Source organism: Ranitomeya imitator, chromosome 2, assembly GCF_032444005.1.
Source record: "Ranitomeya imitator isolate aRanImi1 chromosome 2, aRanImi1.pri, whole genome shotgun sequence".
NCBI lineage: Eukaryota > Metazoa > Chordata > Amphibia > Anura > Dendrobatidae > Ranitomeya > Ranitomeya imitator.
This window is the reverse complement of record NC_091283.1, coordinates 233,582,442-233,599,614: the sequence shown is the minus strand read 5'-3', so window position 1 is coordinate 233,599,614 and position 17,173 is coordinate 233,582,442. Positions and strand designations below refer to the sequence as shown.

Genomic DNA, 17,173 nt, shown 5'->3' with positions numbered 1-17,173 from the left:
GGGAGGCTTGGATCATTATATATACCCATTACCCAATCAGAGACCCGATGCTAATAATATGCTAAATACTCCTCAGTGTCCGTCACCATATCACTTCCGCCCATATGCTGACGCTACTTCCGGTTTAACTGAATCCTAATTTTGGCGTGCAATTATAATAATTACTCACGCCCACTCTATTACTACCATCCATAGCGTTATAGCAATATCCTTAATTCAAAATAAATAAATAAATATTCAAGCATCAGACCGGCAGGTAAGTCCGGGATATAGCGGCGCATCCGCCATTGGCTCCGCCCACTAACAACGACATCCCCCCTCCGGCCGCCGGAACACAAGCGTTCCCTCAGCAACAGCTGATTGGAAGTCCCATGCCCCCCGCTACGTCAGAGGGAGGATGCCCAAGGCAGCAGCAAAACAGCGCATGCGCACAATCCCGGCGCTTGATGTGTACGGAGGTACAACGCCAAATGCTAAAAGAAGCCCCACACACACTAACACACAGACGCCCGACAAGAATCTTTTTAAGATAAACTAAACTAATTTGTTAGACTTACATACATACAACAATACCCTATCATAAAATACATCTAGACAACGACTATGCATAGTGTCACTATTCAGTGCAAGTGATAAAGTGCTAATAACATATAGAGCGCCACTATATAGTAAACCTATATTAAACCCACTGGCTATCTATACAAAGGTTAACCTAATCATTTGTTAACCCATTAGTGACACTTAATTAGAATATTCTTCAACAACAGTGCATCAAAGCATCATCTGTATAATAAGTGAAATCAAAGCCACGTGACCATAAATAAAAATGTTATCATGGCTACAAAAATAAACAATAAATAAAACAGCAATACAGAAAATAACATATTAATGCACTAATACTAAAAATTGCCCCACCTTACGTTTGTATTGTGAGTATTGCACTACCCAATCACATAAACCATGACTATAATATCACTACGGCCAATATAACAACCCCTAACCATTTACTAGCCTATAAAGTTGACATATAATATACATATTCCACATTTAGTGTGACTATACTCCTAAATAATTTAACAATATCACATACAGTACATAAAGATTCAAAGACAACACTACATTATCATTCTTAGACATATCACAGGACTCTTCACTTCTGCCGCATCTTGCTTGATAGCATCTTTGAATTCTTTCTTACAGGGTCTTTTTACCAGTTCTTATTATGTTGACTTTTGTCCAAACGGCATATCCAGTCATAGGGACACAATAGGTTAGCACAAAGTATCACATGAATGCATCAGACTCTAAAAGGGCAGAGAAACACTTATTAGTATATTACTATAAAAACAATAAAAAATTAAAAACAAACAATACTCCCATCAAAAACCCCTAAAAGAACTTCCATCAGATAATACTAGAGAGATATATCTACAAGAATGTCCCAAACCCAAAGTTCTCATTCAGACCATGAGGTGCCAATGTACCTAGCCGGTATATCCACCTGCTCTCCACCTGCGCCAACACTTTACCCAAATCACCCCCCCTTATTCCCAATGAAACTGAATCAATGGCTTTAATTTTCAAGTTATGGGGGTTACATTGATGGTACTTTTTAAAGTGTTTGGGCAGAGTTTTCAATATTGTGTCATCTTCAGCAGATTTTGCGTTAAAAATGTCCCTACAATGCTCACGTGTCCGGATCCTCAGTTCTCTTGTCGTTAACCCTATATAAACTTTATTACATGGACACGTGGCATGGTAGATCACACCGCGAGAGGTACATGTCAGATGCTTCCGAATAGTGTAAGTTCTAGAATTATCAAAGTTTGAAAAAGTCTTACTTTTAGTATGGTTCCCGCAGGCCTTACACAATCCACATGGAAAGAATCCCAAATTTGTGGTTTCCACAGCACCCAACTCTCCATCTGGTTTGTACAAACTGTGAACCAAAACGTCACGTAAATTTCTTGATCTTTTTGGGACTATCAGTGGTCTTTCCGGTAATATTTTTCTCAAAATGGGATCTGTATACAAAATTTTCCAGTGTTTCACAAAAATGTCTCTAAATTGATGCCATTTATCATGGAATGTTGTAATCATCCGTACCTCCTGTTTTTTGTCCCCAGGTTTCTGTGCTTTGTATAGAAGATCATTTCTTGGTGTTTTCAGCGCCGCTATATCCCGGACTTACCTGCCGGTCTGATGCTTGAATATTTATTTATTTATTTTGAATTAAGGATATTGCTATGACGCTATGGATGGTAGTAATAGAGTGGGCGTGAGTAATTATTATAATTGCACGCCAAAATTAGGATTCAGTTAAACCGGAAGTAGCGTCAGCATATGGGCGGAAGTGATATGGTGACGGACACTGAGGAGTATTTAGCATATTATTAGCATCGGGTCTCTGATTGGGTAATCGGTATATATAATGATCCAAGCCTCCCTTGTAAAAACACGCCCCCGGAAGAAGGATTGGCGAAACGCGGCGTCGGGGTGGGACGCAGCCAGGCTGACACACTGTCCAGGTATTTACGCAAGTTGGCACTTTTGGGCACTATTAGTGAGTATGTTGCATTTGATGTATGTAGTCTAACTGGGTGCACTTCCTATTTTGTATGGAGTGAGGGACATTGAACTAGCTACTACGTTTAGGATTGTAGCCATGATATAGTTAGGCTGTTTGGTGATATCTGCTCTGTAGGAAGACTGCTAAATATCTCAGATCTACGTATTCAGTGTGCTATCCTAGGCTGGTCTGTCTAGTTTGACTTGAGGCATCCTATATACACTTATTTATATGTTTATATTTTTTTCATGTTTTATATTTTGAAATAAAATTGGATGATTTTACATTTACGCTCCTTGTTCCTTGATTGGCTCTGTGTGGGATTTACCACAACCGTGACAGGAGCCGCTGGACACACTCACTGCCAGTCACTGAGCCTAAAAATGTCCCGACGTTCAGCAGGCATAACCCCGCCCACTCGACCAAAACCCCACCCACTCATCCATTTGATTGGTTACTAGCAAGTGGGTGGGGCTTTTGTCATTGGTGGGCGGAGTCTCGGATGCATCACATCAGCATAAACACGCGATCACATAGTGTGACCTCATATTTACTAGGGACGGAGTCACTGTGTGCCGCGCTCAGTGTACTGTGCGCCTGCGCAGTGTCCGTCCTCTCCTCACACAGCAGCTCCGGGATCCTACAGACTGTAATGATGAGAAGGGGGCGGGCTGGAGAAGGATTGACGTCCAGTGAGCGGTGATGTCAGTGCTAGGCCCCGCCCCCGTTTCCCATAATGCAGCGCGGTATCTTCCCGCGATTTCTATTCGAAGAGGAGTTCGGTCGCTGGGGTGACGTCACTGGACGGATGAGTGACATTTCACTGAACCAATGAGAACTGGGAGCCGGGAGACGGGCCACCAATGCGGACCTGTGGGCGGAGCTGCAGTGTGTGATCGTAGAGCGAGGTATTACCGGGCTCCGGGACTCAGGACTCCGCTGATGCCGCTTCCCCGGCGCTGAGGCCTCATGGCTCCCCAGAAGCACGGCGCCAGCTCCGGGCCGGCCGGACTCTGCGCCCCCTCCTCCTCCGGCGCTGCCGCTGGCGGAGGAGCGGCGGCCATGCCCCCGGTAAAGAGACCCAAGATGGAGCAGATTCAGGCCGACCACGAACTCTTCCTGCAGGCCTTCGAGAGTAAGTGCGGCCGCGTGTGCGAGAGCGGCTCGTGTGTGACCAGTGCCTCATTTCCTCACATTACCGCTCATCTTACCTCACATTACCGCTCATTACCTCACATTACCGCTCATTACCTCACATTACCTCAATACCTCATATTACCGCTCATTACCTCACATTACCGCTCATGTTACCTCACATTACCGCTCGTTACCTCACATTACCGCTCATTACCTCACATTACCTCAATACCTCATATTACCGCTCATTACCTCACATTACCGCTCATGTTACCTCACATTACCGCTCGTTACCTCACATTACCGCTCATTACCTCATATTACCTCAATACCTCATATTACCGCTCATGTCACTGCTCATTGCCTCATATTACTGCTCCTTACCTCACATTACCTCAATACCTCATATTACCGCTCATTACCTCATATTACCGCTCATTACCTCATATTACCACTCGTTGCCTCACATTACCGCTCATTGCCTCACATTACCGCTCATTGCCTCACATTACCGCTCATTGCCTCACATTACCGCTCATTGCCTCACATTACCGCTCATTACCTCACATTACCGCTCATTACCTCATATTACCGCTCATTGCCTCATATTACCGCTCAATACCTCACATTACCGCTCATGTCACTGCTCATTGCCTCATATTACTGCTCATTACCTCAATACCTCACATTACCGCTCATGTCACTGCTCATTGCCTCATATTACCGCTCATTACCTCAATACCTCATATTACCGCTCATATCACTGCTCATTACCTCATATTACCGCTCATGTTACCTCATATTACCGCTCATGTCACTTCTCATTGCCTCATATTACCGCTCATTACCTCACATTACCACTCATTACCTCATATTACCGCTCATGTTACCTCACATTACCTCATATTACCGCTCATTACCTCACATTACCTCAATACCTCATATTACCGCTCATATCACTGCTCATTACCTCATATTACCTCAATACCTCATATTACCGCTCATGTCACTTCTCATTGCCTCATATTACCGCTCATTACCTCACATTACCACTCATCTTACCTCATTACCTCACATTAGTAGCAAAATGTTAGAAATGTTCTACCAGTACTGTGGTGGCAAGTGCCATCTTTTTTGCAATCACGTGCTGGGGTAGTAGTGTGCGGGCCTCTGATGCTAATAAGCTGAATAAGATTATTAAGAAGGCAAGTTCTGCTGTGGGCTGCAATCTGGACCCTCCTGAGGAGGTAGTGGAGAAAAGAACTCTGAAAAAGTGTATGGCGATTATGAACAATAATGCACATCCACTATATGAGCTATTCATGAGACAGAAGAGCACCTTCAGTAACCGGCTAATACTTCTGAGGTGTAAGAAGGAAAAATATAGAAAATCTCTTGTGCCAACACGAGGCTGAAGTTGGTTTCTTATTCGGCAATTTTTTCTTTTCTGTTTTTTATAGGTTTAATAACAAAAAATAATCATCACAATAATAAAACACAATGCAGCGAGGAGCCCTGATGTGAATACGCTTAAAAAAGGCTACAAAAACAATAAAACTGGCACAAAAATGGGCATCAAAGTGGGCACCAAAAAGCGCTGAATTAAGGGTTAAATGCCTTTGGGCCACTGATCTAACACTGCAGACATATAGAACAGGGCGCCCCGCATCCAAACCAGTTATTTCCAGCCTGGCCCAAATGGGTTCTGGGCACCAGAACTGGCATCAAAGTGGGCACACAGTCAATTCTTGCCATTTTAATAAGTGACTGATGTTTTTAAGGGGTTAAATGCCTTTGGGCCACTGATCTGACACGTAAAATACACAGACAGCGATGCCCTGCAAGCAACCCAGGTCCCTCCAGCCTGGCCCAAATGGGTTCTGGGCACACAGCCCATTTTCACAGATTTGAATAAGTGATGTTTTTAAGGGGTTAAATGCTTTTGGGCCACTGATACGACACGTAAAATTCACAGACAGTGATGCCCTGCATCAAACCCAGGTCCCTCCAGCCTGGCCCAAATGGGTTCTGGGCACCAGAACTGGCATCAAAGTGGGCAAACAGCCCATTTTCTCAGATTTGAATAAGGAACTGATGTTTTTAAGGGGTTAAATGCTTTTGGGCCATTGATACGACACTTAAAATTCACAGACAGTGATGCCCTGCATCAAACCCAGGTCCCTCCAGCCTGGCCCAAATGGTTTCTGGGCACCAGACTTGGCATCAAAGTGGGCAAACAGCCCATTTTCACAGATTTGAATAAGTAACTGAATGCCTTTGGGCCACTGATACAACACTTAAAATACACAGAAAGTGATGCCCTGCATCAAACCCTGGTCCCTCCAGCACGGCATCACTTTCTGTGTATTTTAAGTGTCGTATCAGTGGCCCAAAGGCATTCAGTTACTTATTCAAATCTGTGAAAATGGGCTGTTTGCCCACTTTGATGCCAGTTCTGATGCCCAGAACCCATTTGGGCCAGGCTGGAGGGACCTGGGTTTGATGCATGGCATCACTGTCTGTGTATTTTAAGTGTCAGATCAGTGGCCCAAAATCATTTAACCCCTTAAAAACATCAGTTACTTATTCAAATCTGTAAAAATGGGCTGTTTGCCCACTTTGCCAGTTTTGGTGCCCAGAACCCATTTGGGCCAGGCTGAAGGGACCTGGATTTGATGCAGGGCATAAATATCTGTGTATTTTAAGTGTAATATTAGTGGTCCAAAGGCATTTAACCCCTTAAAAACACCAGTAACTTATTCAAATCTGTGAAAATGCGCTGTGTGCCCACTTTGATGCCAGGTCTGGTGCCCGGAACCCATTTGGGCCAGGCTGACGGGACCTGGGTTTGATGCAGGGCATCACTTTCTGTTTATTTCAAGTGTTGTATCAGTGGCCCAAAGGCATTTAACCCCTTAAAAACATCAGTTCCTTATTCAAATCTGAGAAAATGGGCTGTTTGCCCACTTTGATGCCAGTTCTGGTGCCCAGAACCCATTTGGGCCAGGCTGAAGAGACCTGGGTTGCTTGCAGGGCATCGCTGTCTGTGTATTTTACGTGTCAGATCAGTGGCCCAAAGGCATTTAACCCTTTCTTCAGCGCTCTTTGGTGCCCACTTTGATGCCCATTTTTGTGCCAGTTTTATTATTTTTGTAGCTGTTTTTAAGCGTATTCACATCAGGGCTCCTCACTGCATTGTATGTTATTATTGTGATGCTTATTTTTAGTTGTTAAACATGCAAAAAACAGAAAAGAAAAAATTGCCGAATAAGAAACTGACGAATGGGCGTGGCCTGTCTGCCGATGGAGTAGGTCGCACAGAGCGGGAGCTCCTCAGCCAGGAACCCTAAAGCGGCTCATATCTACCTCTCCGGCGTCCTCGCTTGCCTCCACGACATCGGTACTGACCCCCGGTACGGCGGTGAGTGTATGGGGAAATCCAGAGCTGGCGCCCGTGACCCCCCCAGGAGAATTCCTGACTTCTTTGCGGCCACCCCACAGCCACCGCCGGAATCCAAGATGGCGCCGCCCTCCCCCAGACCTTCCCGCTCTTCACAACGTAACGCTCAGGCGTCGCAGTCGGGCGCTGCGGCGTCGCATCCAGGCGGAGCAGCGTCGCGTTCAGGCAGAACAGCGTTGAATTCAAGCGGTACGGCGTCTGATTCGGCCGACGGTCCGGTGACCGCTTCTCTCCTCAAGGGTCTACTTGGAGACCTCAGAACCTCCATCCAAGAGGATATGCGCACTATGCTGGCTGAACTAAGAGGGGAGGTGGCGGAGCTGGGTAATCGCACGGACCGCTTGGAACGCAAGATGGCGGAGCTGGTCTCTTCTCACAACGAGCTCTGGGACGCTCATGAGACCCTGCAAACCCTGGCCACTAAAACTCACTCTAAAGCCCTGGACCTGGAAGATAGGTCCAGGAGAAATAACGTCAAACTTGGAGGCATTGAGGAATCTGTCCTGGCAGGGGATTTGAAGCTATTTCTGCAGGACTTTATGGCTGCAGCTCTACCGCAGTTCGCGCCAAAGGACATCATAATTGACCGTGTGCACAGGATCCCTAAACCGTCCGGCCTGGGGCCCTCCATCCCGAGAGATGTGCTGGCACGCATACACTTTTTCGAAATGAAGGAGGATTTTCTCCAGGCCCTAAGGAAAAACCCAGCTCTTCCTGAAAGATTTGCAAGCATCTCTGTCTTTCCGGATCTCTCCCCGGGTACTTTGGCCCTGCGGAGGGCGTTTGCCCCCTATACTACCATCCTCAGAGAGAAGGGCATCCTGTACCGCTGGGGGTTCCCTACCAAGCTGCTCATCCGCAAAGACGGATCAATCACCACCTGCCTGACTCCGTCCCACGCAGCTACTGCTCTCTCTAAATGGGGACTCTCAACTCCAGACTCTTCGATCTCCGGGACCCTTCCTAAGCCTGGAGCTGGCGGAGGTCTCAGGGCCCGCATTACACCGGACTGGGAGGTGGCCTGAGCCCACTGCATCTATGGTTCCTGGCTATTTTCCCGCACGGATTCTCTTGGTTTTTCTTTTCCTTTTTTTAAGCTGCGTTGGTTCCTCTCTTGAGAGTACCCGTAGCATTTACTTGCCCCATAGGTGAACTGTTTTTCTGATTCTCACCTTCTGGATTCTGGACTCAGGGTATCCCTGAATGGACCTCGGTCCACTGGTTTATTTGTCGTATGTCTTGTTTGTTTCCCTTTTTCTCTCTTCCCTGTTCCCGGTCCTCCCTTACTTATGCTCTAGCTTATTGGCCACATGTTTTCTACTCCTTTGCACAGGTTATCGGTGTCTAGTGGATTGTAAAACTGTTTTTATGCCTTTTCAATGAGTATCTCGCTGTATTCAATTAACGTTAATGGCCTCAACTCGCCGGGCAAGAGGTCTGTGGTTTGGCTTCAGTTGGGCAAATCCCGCCATGATATTTTGTGTCTTCAGGAAACGCACTTGCTGGAATGTGATAACCCCAGAATGCAATCAGGTTTATACCCGCATCAGTTTTTCGCCAATGGCCCGTCAAAAAAGGCGGGAGTAGCCATTTTTTTCAGCAAATCCAACTCCTTCCAGCTGGTTCGCTCTATAGCGGATCCGTTGGGTAGGTTCATTGTGGTTCTATGCCTTATTAATAATGCCCCCTATACCATTGCCTCGATCTACGCCCCTAACGTGGGGCAGCTTAAGTTTCTGGAGGGGGTTTTCGGAACTCTACACGATATCCAACACGGTCACAAACTGATTGCTGGTGATTTCAATGCCCCAATGTCTAGAGTTCTTGACTGCTCTGCCTCTTCCCTGACTAGATGCGAGGTCGGGCCTCTAACTCTTTCAACTTGCATGATGTCTGGAGATATCTGCATTGTGGTGAGAGAGATTACACATTTTTGTCTCCCAGACACGGTTCCTATAGCAGGATTGATTTTGTGCTGGTGAATCACGTGGCTCTTCCTTACTGCATCTCAGCAGATATAGGCAGTATCACCTGGTCGGACCATGCCCCGGTGTCCCTTACCCTGAAAGACCCCTTGGCCATCAGACCCCCTGCGCACTGGCGTCTCAACGCCCATCTCCTTGCTGACCAATCTAACTCCCAATATATAGAGGAGGCCTTGGGGGAATTTTTTGCCTCCAATGATACTCCTGACATGGGTGACGACACCCTCTGGTTTGCCCACAAGGCGGTAATTAGGGGTCACTTCATTAAGCTGGCGGCAAAGGCCAAGAGGAAGTACAATGCGGCCCTCCATTCAGCCCTAGAGGATTTATCTCGTCTGGAGTCTGCTCACAAACTATCTCCTTCCCCAGCGCTTCTCTCTGACCTTTCTAAAGCTTGCATGCATGTTCGCAATCTACTCCTCCATAAAGCTGAGAAGGCCCTGAGGAAAACTAGAGCCAAATTTTACACAATGGGGGATCGAGCGGGCGCTGTTCTGGCCAGACATGTTAGGAAGAGAGAAGCTCAATCCAAGATCCCATTCTTGCTCAGGCCTGACGGCTCCCAGGTTCGCAACCCGATTCAGATTGCTGAGGTGTTTGCTTCTTATTATTCCTCGCTCTATGACCTCGGGTCCGACCTAGGGATTCCCCAGCCTTCGCGGGAGCCAATTTTGGCGTTCTTGGAGAGGGCTAATCTCCCCTCAGTCACCCCGGAGCAGATTTCTTTCCTAAATGCTCCCATTGTCGAGTCTGAACTCTCGCAGATTGTCAGAGAGGCTAATAAGGGTTCCTCCCCGGGGCCTGATGGCTTTTCTTTCCTTTACTATGCTCAGTTCTTCTCTGTCCTCTCCCCCTATCTTTTGCGCCTTTTTAATAATTGGTTGTCGGTGGGCAGTATTAAGGTTGAGGGGTTGGAGGCTTCCATAGCGACCCTCCCCAAACAAGGGAAACCCCCAACATCTCCGGGGAACTTCCGCCCGATAGCACTTTTAAACTGCGACGTTAAGATTTATGCAAAAGTCTGGGCCAACAGATTGTTCTCGGTTCTTCCTAGTCTCATCCACCCCGACCAGGTTGGGTTTGTTCCTGGCAGACAGACCAGGGATGGCACCAGGCGCCTGATAGATCTTTTGGATGTGGTGGAGAGGGGGGGCCTCCCCAGTGTATTTCTGTCGCTTGATGCCGAAAAGGCGTTCGACAGGGTGCACTGGGGTTATATTGAGCTCACACTGGAGAAATTTGGGCTCACCGGGCAGATTGGCAAAGCGGTTATGGCGTTATATTCCAATCCCTGCGCGTCGGTTCAATCGTCGGGATTCAGGTCTCCGACATTTCCTATTCGGAATGGTGCTCGTCAGGGCTGCCCCCTCTCCCCTATCATCTTTGCTCTGGTCATGGAGCCTTTGGCTGCCATTGTCAGGCAGAGTGCGGACATAAAGGGAATTGGGGTGGGGGGATATGAACACAAAATTGGTCTCTATGCCGACGACGTGGTCCTGACCTGCTCCTCACCTTTAACTTCACTGAATGCGATCACCTCCATCTTAACTGAGTTTTCGGCGGTTTCATATTATAAGCTTAATCTGACCAAATCCACAATATTCCCCCTTTTTCTCCCGGCCCCCCTTCAAATTCAATCTCAATATGCGTTTATTTGGGCTCCCTTGGGCTTTACGTACCTAGGCATCAGGATAACTAGGCTAGATAACATAGTTCGTGCAAATTGTGAAGAAACTCTTGCGGAAGTCAGGAAGGGCATGGATCACTTATCAAGCGCGTCGCTCTCATGGATGGCCCGCATACAAACGGCGAAAATGCTATTCCTACCCAAAATAATGTACCTTTTTCGGTGCCTCCCCCTTTTTATCCCCTCGAAGTTTATTTCAGCTTTTCAATCCCTTATAGATCGGTTTATTTGGAATAAGAAGCCCCATAGGGTCAAGCGCCGGATTATGTCCCTACCGTATTCCGTGGGGGGTTGGGAGCTCCTGCGGTGCAGTCTTATTATAGGGCGGCGATCCTTGAGCCCCTTAAGATATGGTGGGAGGGGAACTCATGTCTACCCTGGTTTCTGATTGAATCTCATTTTGCCCCCAAAAACTCGCTTAGATTGCTCTTGGAGCTTCAGCTGCTTCAAGTTCCTCTTGTGGGCCCTTGTCTCCGTTCTATTAGGAATGCTTCTAAACTGTGGGCGCTGCTTAGTACTTCCCATCTAGTGTTTATGTTTGACTATGCTTCTTTGGAGTATGCCATCGGCCACATTTCTCTTTCCTCCTGGAAGAGGCGCGGGGTGCTCCGGGTGGCGGACCTTTTCGGCTCGGATGGCTTTTTGTTGTTTGAGGACCTCTCAGGGAGATTCTCCCTTACTAAGTCTGACTTCTTTCAATACCTGCAGATCCGCAGCTTTCTCAGGTCATGTCTGTCGTTCGGGGCGCCCCCGCCTTTGACAGAGGACCCGGCCCATAGATTCTTCAGACCGGCCACCATGTTGCCACATGGCATCTCCATAATCTATAAAGCCCTCATTTCCTATGGTTCTACTGACAAGCTTCCTTTCATGTCTTCCTGGGAGTCCTCGCTGGGTTTTGAGGCCTCCCTGGAGGATTGGCAATTCGCTATGGTGCACCCTTCCAGGTTCTCGTCTTGTCTTGGCCACCTGGAACAGGGGAAAAAAATTCAGCTGCACTGGTACCTTACCCCTGTCCACCTGGTGAAGGTTTTCCCATCTTCCTCCCCTCTCTGTTGGAAGAGATGTGGCGCCTTGGGGTCCTCCTCTCATGTCTGATGGTCGTGCCCGCAGATTCAGGTTTTCTGGCGCGAAGTGGAGGCTTTGATTGTTGATTTGACCCGTCTCCCCCTTGTGCTGAGTGGTCAGCTCGCTGTTCTAGGCATCTCCCTCATCGATCTCCCTTCCCCCCTTCGGCCCATAGTTTCTAATATCCTAGTTGCCGCCAGACAATGTATCGCGAAGCATTGGAAATCCTCGGATGTCCCTTCCAGAGCAGAGCTGATCTCCAGGATCGACTTACACTTCTGCTATGAGGCTATTATGGCTCAGGGTCTATCGAGGAGAACTAGGGTCCTCTCGTGGTGGGATCCCTGGTTGTCCTCGGCATATATATCTGTCTGCTCTTTCCCTAATTTAAATCGTATACTTCTCTAATTCCATTTTTGTTTCATCTGACACTGTACTTGTGTATTTTGTACTGTTTGTACTGATTATATTGTGGTCTTTAAAATGTTTTCCATTGGACTTTTCCCCTTATCTCCCTTCCTCCCCCCCCGACTCCCCCCTTCATCCTTCCTCCCTCTCCCCGCCCCGAAGTTTTCTGATGTGTTGTTTAACATGTAAAATTTTCAATAAACATCTATTGGTTAAAAAAAAAAAGAAACTGACGAATAAGAAACCAACTTCAGCCTCGTTGTGCCAACTGCCATGGGAATGTACAACAATAACATTAGGTTTAAACCACCAAGGTGAATGTCTACTTATTTCTCTACATTTCAGTTCACTTGTTGTGTATGTCCTATTCTATTGTATAATGTTCTTCTGTCAACAAACTGTCATGTCAACTATGTAATTCCTTTATGATTTTTATGATGTAATTTGTGCTGCTGTGATACCATAATTTCCCACGGGATCAATAAAGTGTATCGTATTACCGCTCATGTTACCTCATATTACCTCACATTACCTCAGTACCTCATATTACCGCTCATGTCACCGCTCATTACCTCACATTACCGCTCATTACCTCACATTACCGCTCATTACCTCACATTACCGCTCATTACCTCACATTACCTGACATTACCGCTCATTACCTCACATTACCGCTCATTACCTGACATTACCGCTCATTACCTCACATTACCTCACATTACCTCACATTACCGCTCATTACCTCACATTACCGCTCATTACCTCACATTACCTCACATTACCGCTAATGTTAACTCATATTACCTATAATTTTACCTCATATCTAATATATAAAGCTGAATGTGTGTGTGTGTGTGTGTGTGTGTGTATATGTGTGTGTATGTATGTCCGGGATTGGCATCTGCACCGTCGCAGCTACAGGCACAAAATTTTGCACAGTCACACGTCTGGACCCCGAGAGCGTCATAGGCTATGCTGTGAGGCGAAATTTTAACCCTGCGCATTCCAATTCACCAAACAATTTTGCCCCTATCTACATAATGGGGAAAAGTGAAAGGAAAAGTGTTGGAGGCAAATTGACAGCTGCCAGATGTGAACAAGGGGGACTTAAAGAATGAGAGCGATGGCGCCAAAGAGTATATACTGTACAGTTGCTAAGGTGGGGCCCCGACATGGGATACTCGCCACACACGGGGATATGAACACACACATAAAATGCGCCACACACTACCACGTGCTTGAACACATATTACCCTCAGCACACCTTTCACCACACATACACCAACCTCGCTACACAAAAGTCGCCGCTCAAAACTCGCCACGCGCAAAACTCGCCACATGCAAAAACTAGGCTCATGCAAAACTCGCCACAAGTGCAAAACTCACCTCATTGAAAACTCGCCACACGCAAAACTTGCACACGCAGAAAAGTTGCAACACATGCAAAAGTTGCCTCACACAAAACTTGCACATACTCAAAAGGCACCACACATAAAACTCACCACATGCAAAACTTGGCATGCGCAAAACTTGCTGCACACAACTTGGTACACTAACCTGTCACATGCAACTCGACACACAAAAAGTTGCTACACGCGTGTCCCCACACAACTCCTCTCACAAAAGTCGCTACATGCATGTCGCCACACGCAACTCAACACACACAACTTGACAAACGAAACTCGCCCTAAAACACACACAAGTCTGGTATTATCCTTCAAAAATAAAAATCTGATTAATAAGCAGACAAACTACAAGAGCAACAAATGTACCATATAGGAAATACGGCAGCTGTCAGTCACATGACCTGTCTATTATGTGTATGCGTGAGCTAATATATACTGCCAGGGGGAGGGCTTCCTGTTGGCTGGGGATTTATCAGGCTGCCAATTTAGCTTACAAACACTGAGGTAAAAATACTGCGCAAATAACGTGTGAACGAGGTCTAATACAGGAGGAGATGACCCACAGGTGTATACTATATACAGGGGAGATGAGACAGATTAATACTATATACAGGAGAGATGACACACAGGTATATACTATATACAGGAGGAGATGACATACAGGTATATACTATATATAGAAGATGACATACAGGTATATACTATATACAGGTGAGATGACATACAGGTATATACTATATACAGGAGATGACATACAGGTGTATATATAAGGGAGATGACAAACATGTGTATACTGAGGTGAAAATGAAAAGGTGTGAGGGAAAATAGTGCAGTGATCGGAAAATGACAGATGTGAGGTCGAAATGACAAGTGTTAGAGGGGAATGAGAGGTGTGAGGGAGAAAATGAGAGGTGTGATTGGGAAAATGAGAGGCGTGATGGGAAAATAAGAGAAGTGAGGTGCTATAACTAACCACAGATATTTACTATGCCCAGGCAACGCCGGGCTCTTCAGCTAGTTACCTTATATTACTACTTATTGCCTCATATTACCGCTCATGTTACCTCATTACCTCATATTACCGCTCATTGCCTCATGTTACCGCTAATTTTACCTCATTACCTCATATTAGCGTTCATGTTACCTCATTACTTGATATTACCCCTTATATTACTGCTCATTGATATATATATTATTACACATACCTCACCTGTACACACATATTATATATACCGTATATATATATATATATATAATATGTGTGTGTGTACAGGTGAGGTGTGTGTGTGTATATATGTATATATATATATATATATATATATATATATATATATATATAAATAAAATGTGTGTACAGGTGAGGTGTATATATATGTGAGGTAATATATAATGTGTGTACAGGTGAGGGGTGTGTGTGTATATATCTATATATAATCTATATATCTATATCATAATGTTATATAGTAAGATATGTGTATGTGAGGTAATGTGTGTACAGTGTGTATATAGTGTGTGTGTGTGTGCAAGTGAGGTGTATGTGAGGTAATGTGTGTGTATAGTGTGTGCAGGTGAGGTGTGTGAGGTAATGTGTGTGTGTGCAGGTGAAGTAATGTGTGTATAGTGTGTATATGTGAGGTAATGTGTGTGTGTGCAGGTGAGGTGTATGTGAGGTAATGTGTGTACAGTGTGTGTGTGCAGGTGAGGTGTATGTGAGGTAGTGTGTACAGTGTGTGTGTGCAGGTGAGGTGTATATAGTGTGTGTGTGTATGTGAGGTAATGTGTGTGTGTGTGCAGGTGAGGTGTATGTGAGGTAATGTGTGTGTATATAGTGTGTGTGTGCAGGTGAGGTGTATGTGAGGTAATGTGTATATAGTGTGTGTGTGTGCAAGTGAGGTGTATGTGAGGTAATGTGTGTACAGTGTGTATATAGTGTGTGTGTGTGTGTGTGTGCAGGTGAGGTGTATGTGAGGTAATGTGTGTACAGTGTGTATATAGTGTGTGTGTGCAGGTGAGGTGTATATAGTGTGTGTGTGTGTGTGTATGTGAGGTAATGTGTGTATATAGTGTGTGTGTGTGTGTGTGTGTGTGCAGGTGAGGTAATGTGTGTGTATATAGTGTGTGTGTGTGTGTGTGTGCAGGTGAGGTGTATGTGAGGTAATGTGTGTTCAGTGTGTATATAGTGTGTGTGTGCAGGTGAAGTAATGTGTGTACAGTGTGTGTATATAGTGTGTGTATATAGTGTGTATGTGAGGTAATGTGTGTACAGTGTGTATATAGTGTGTATGTGAGGTAATGTGTGTGTATATAGTGTGTGTGTGTGTGCAGGTGAGGTGTGTGTATATAGTGTGTGTGTGTATAGTGTGTGTATGTGAGGTAATGTGTGTATATAGTGTGTGTGTGTGCAGGTGAGGTGTATGTGAGGTAATGTGTGTGTGTGTGCGTGCAGGTGAGGTAATGTGTGTGTATATAGTGTGTGTGTGTGCAGGTGAGGTGTATGTGAGGTAATGTGTGTGTATATAGTGTGTGTGCAGGTGAGGTAATGTGTGTACATAGTGTGTGTGTGTGCAGGTGAGGTGTATGTGAGGTAATGTGTGCGTATATAGTGTGTATGTGAGGTAATGTGTGTGTGTGTATATAGTGTGTGTGCAGGTGAGGTAATGTGTGTACATTGTGTGTGTGTGTGTGTGTGCAGGTGAGGTGTGTGTATATAGTGTGTGTGCAGGTGAGGTAATGTGTGTACATAGTGTGTGTGTGCAGGTGAGGTGTATGTGAGGTAATGTGTGTACAGTGTGTATATAGTGTGTGTGTGCAGGTGAGGTGTATGTGAGGTGTGTGTATATAGTGTGTGTGTGCAGGTGAGGTGTATGTGAGGTAATGTGTATATAGTGTGTGTGCAGGTGAGGTGTATGTGAGGTAATGTGTATATAGTGTGTGTGTGTGTGTACAGGTGAGGTGTATGTGAGGTAATGTGTGTACAGTGTGTATATAGTGTGTGTGTGTGTGCAGGTGAGGTGTATGTGAGGTAATGTGTATATAGTGTGTGTGCAGGTGAGGTGTATGTGAGGTAATGTGTGTACAGTGTGTACATAGTGTGTGTGTATACAGTGGGTGTAGAAAGTATTCAGACCCCTTTACATTTTTCACTTTTGTTTGATTGCAGCCATTTGGTAAATTCTATAAAGTTCATTTTTCTCATTAATGTGCACTCTGCACCACATCTCTTGACTGAAAATTAAAGCAGAAATGTAGAAATTTTTGCAAATTTAAGAAAACCTGAAATATCCCATGGTCATAAGTCTTCAGCCCCTTTGCTCAGACTCTCATATGTAAGTTACATGCTGTCCATTTCCTTGTGATTCTCCTTGAGATGGGTCTGCTCCTTCATTGGAGGCCAGCTGTGTGTAATTACACTGATGGGACGTGATTTGCACACCTGTCTATATAAGACCTCAC

The 17,173-nt window shown here is 45.6% G+C and overlaps 1 protein-coding gene across 1 annotated transcript in view; it reads left to right on the top strand.

Moving 5' to 3' along the window:
* Positions 1-3,437: 3,437 nt before the first annotated feature.
* Positions 3,438-17,173, top strand: part of SUZ12 (SUZ12 polycomb repressive complex 2 subunit) — a 32,634-nt gene continuing 18,898 nt past the window's right edge. The window contains exon 1 of the mRNA XM_069748757.1: positions 3,438-3,704. Within this exon, the coding sequence (XP_069604858.1) occupies positions 3,539-3,704 (166 nt within the window). The 5' untranslated portion in view covers positions 3,438-3,538. The remainder of the gene's footprint in view (positions 3,705-17,173) is intronic.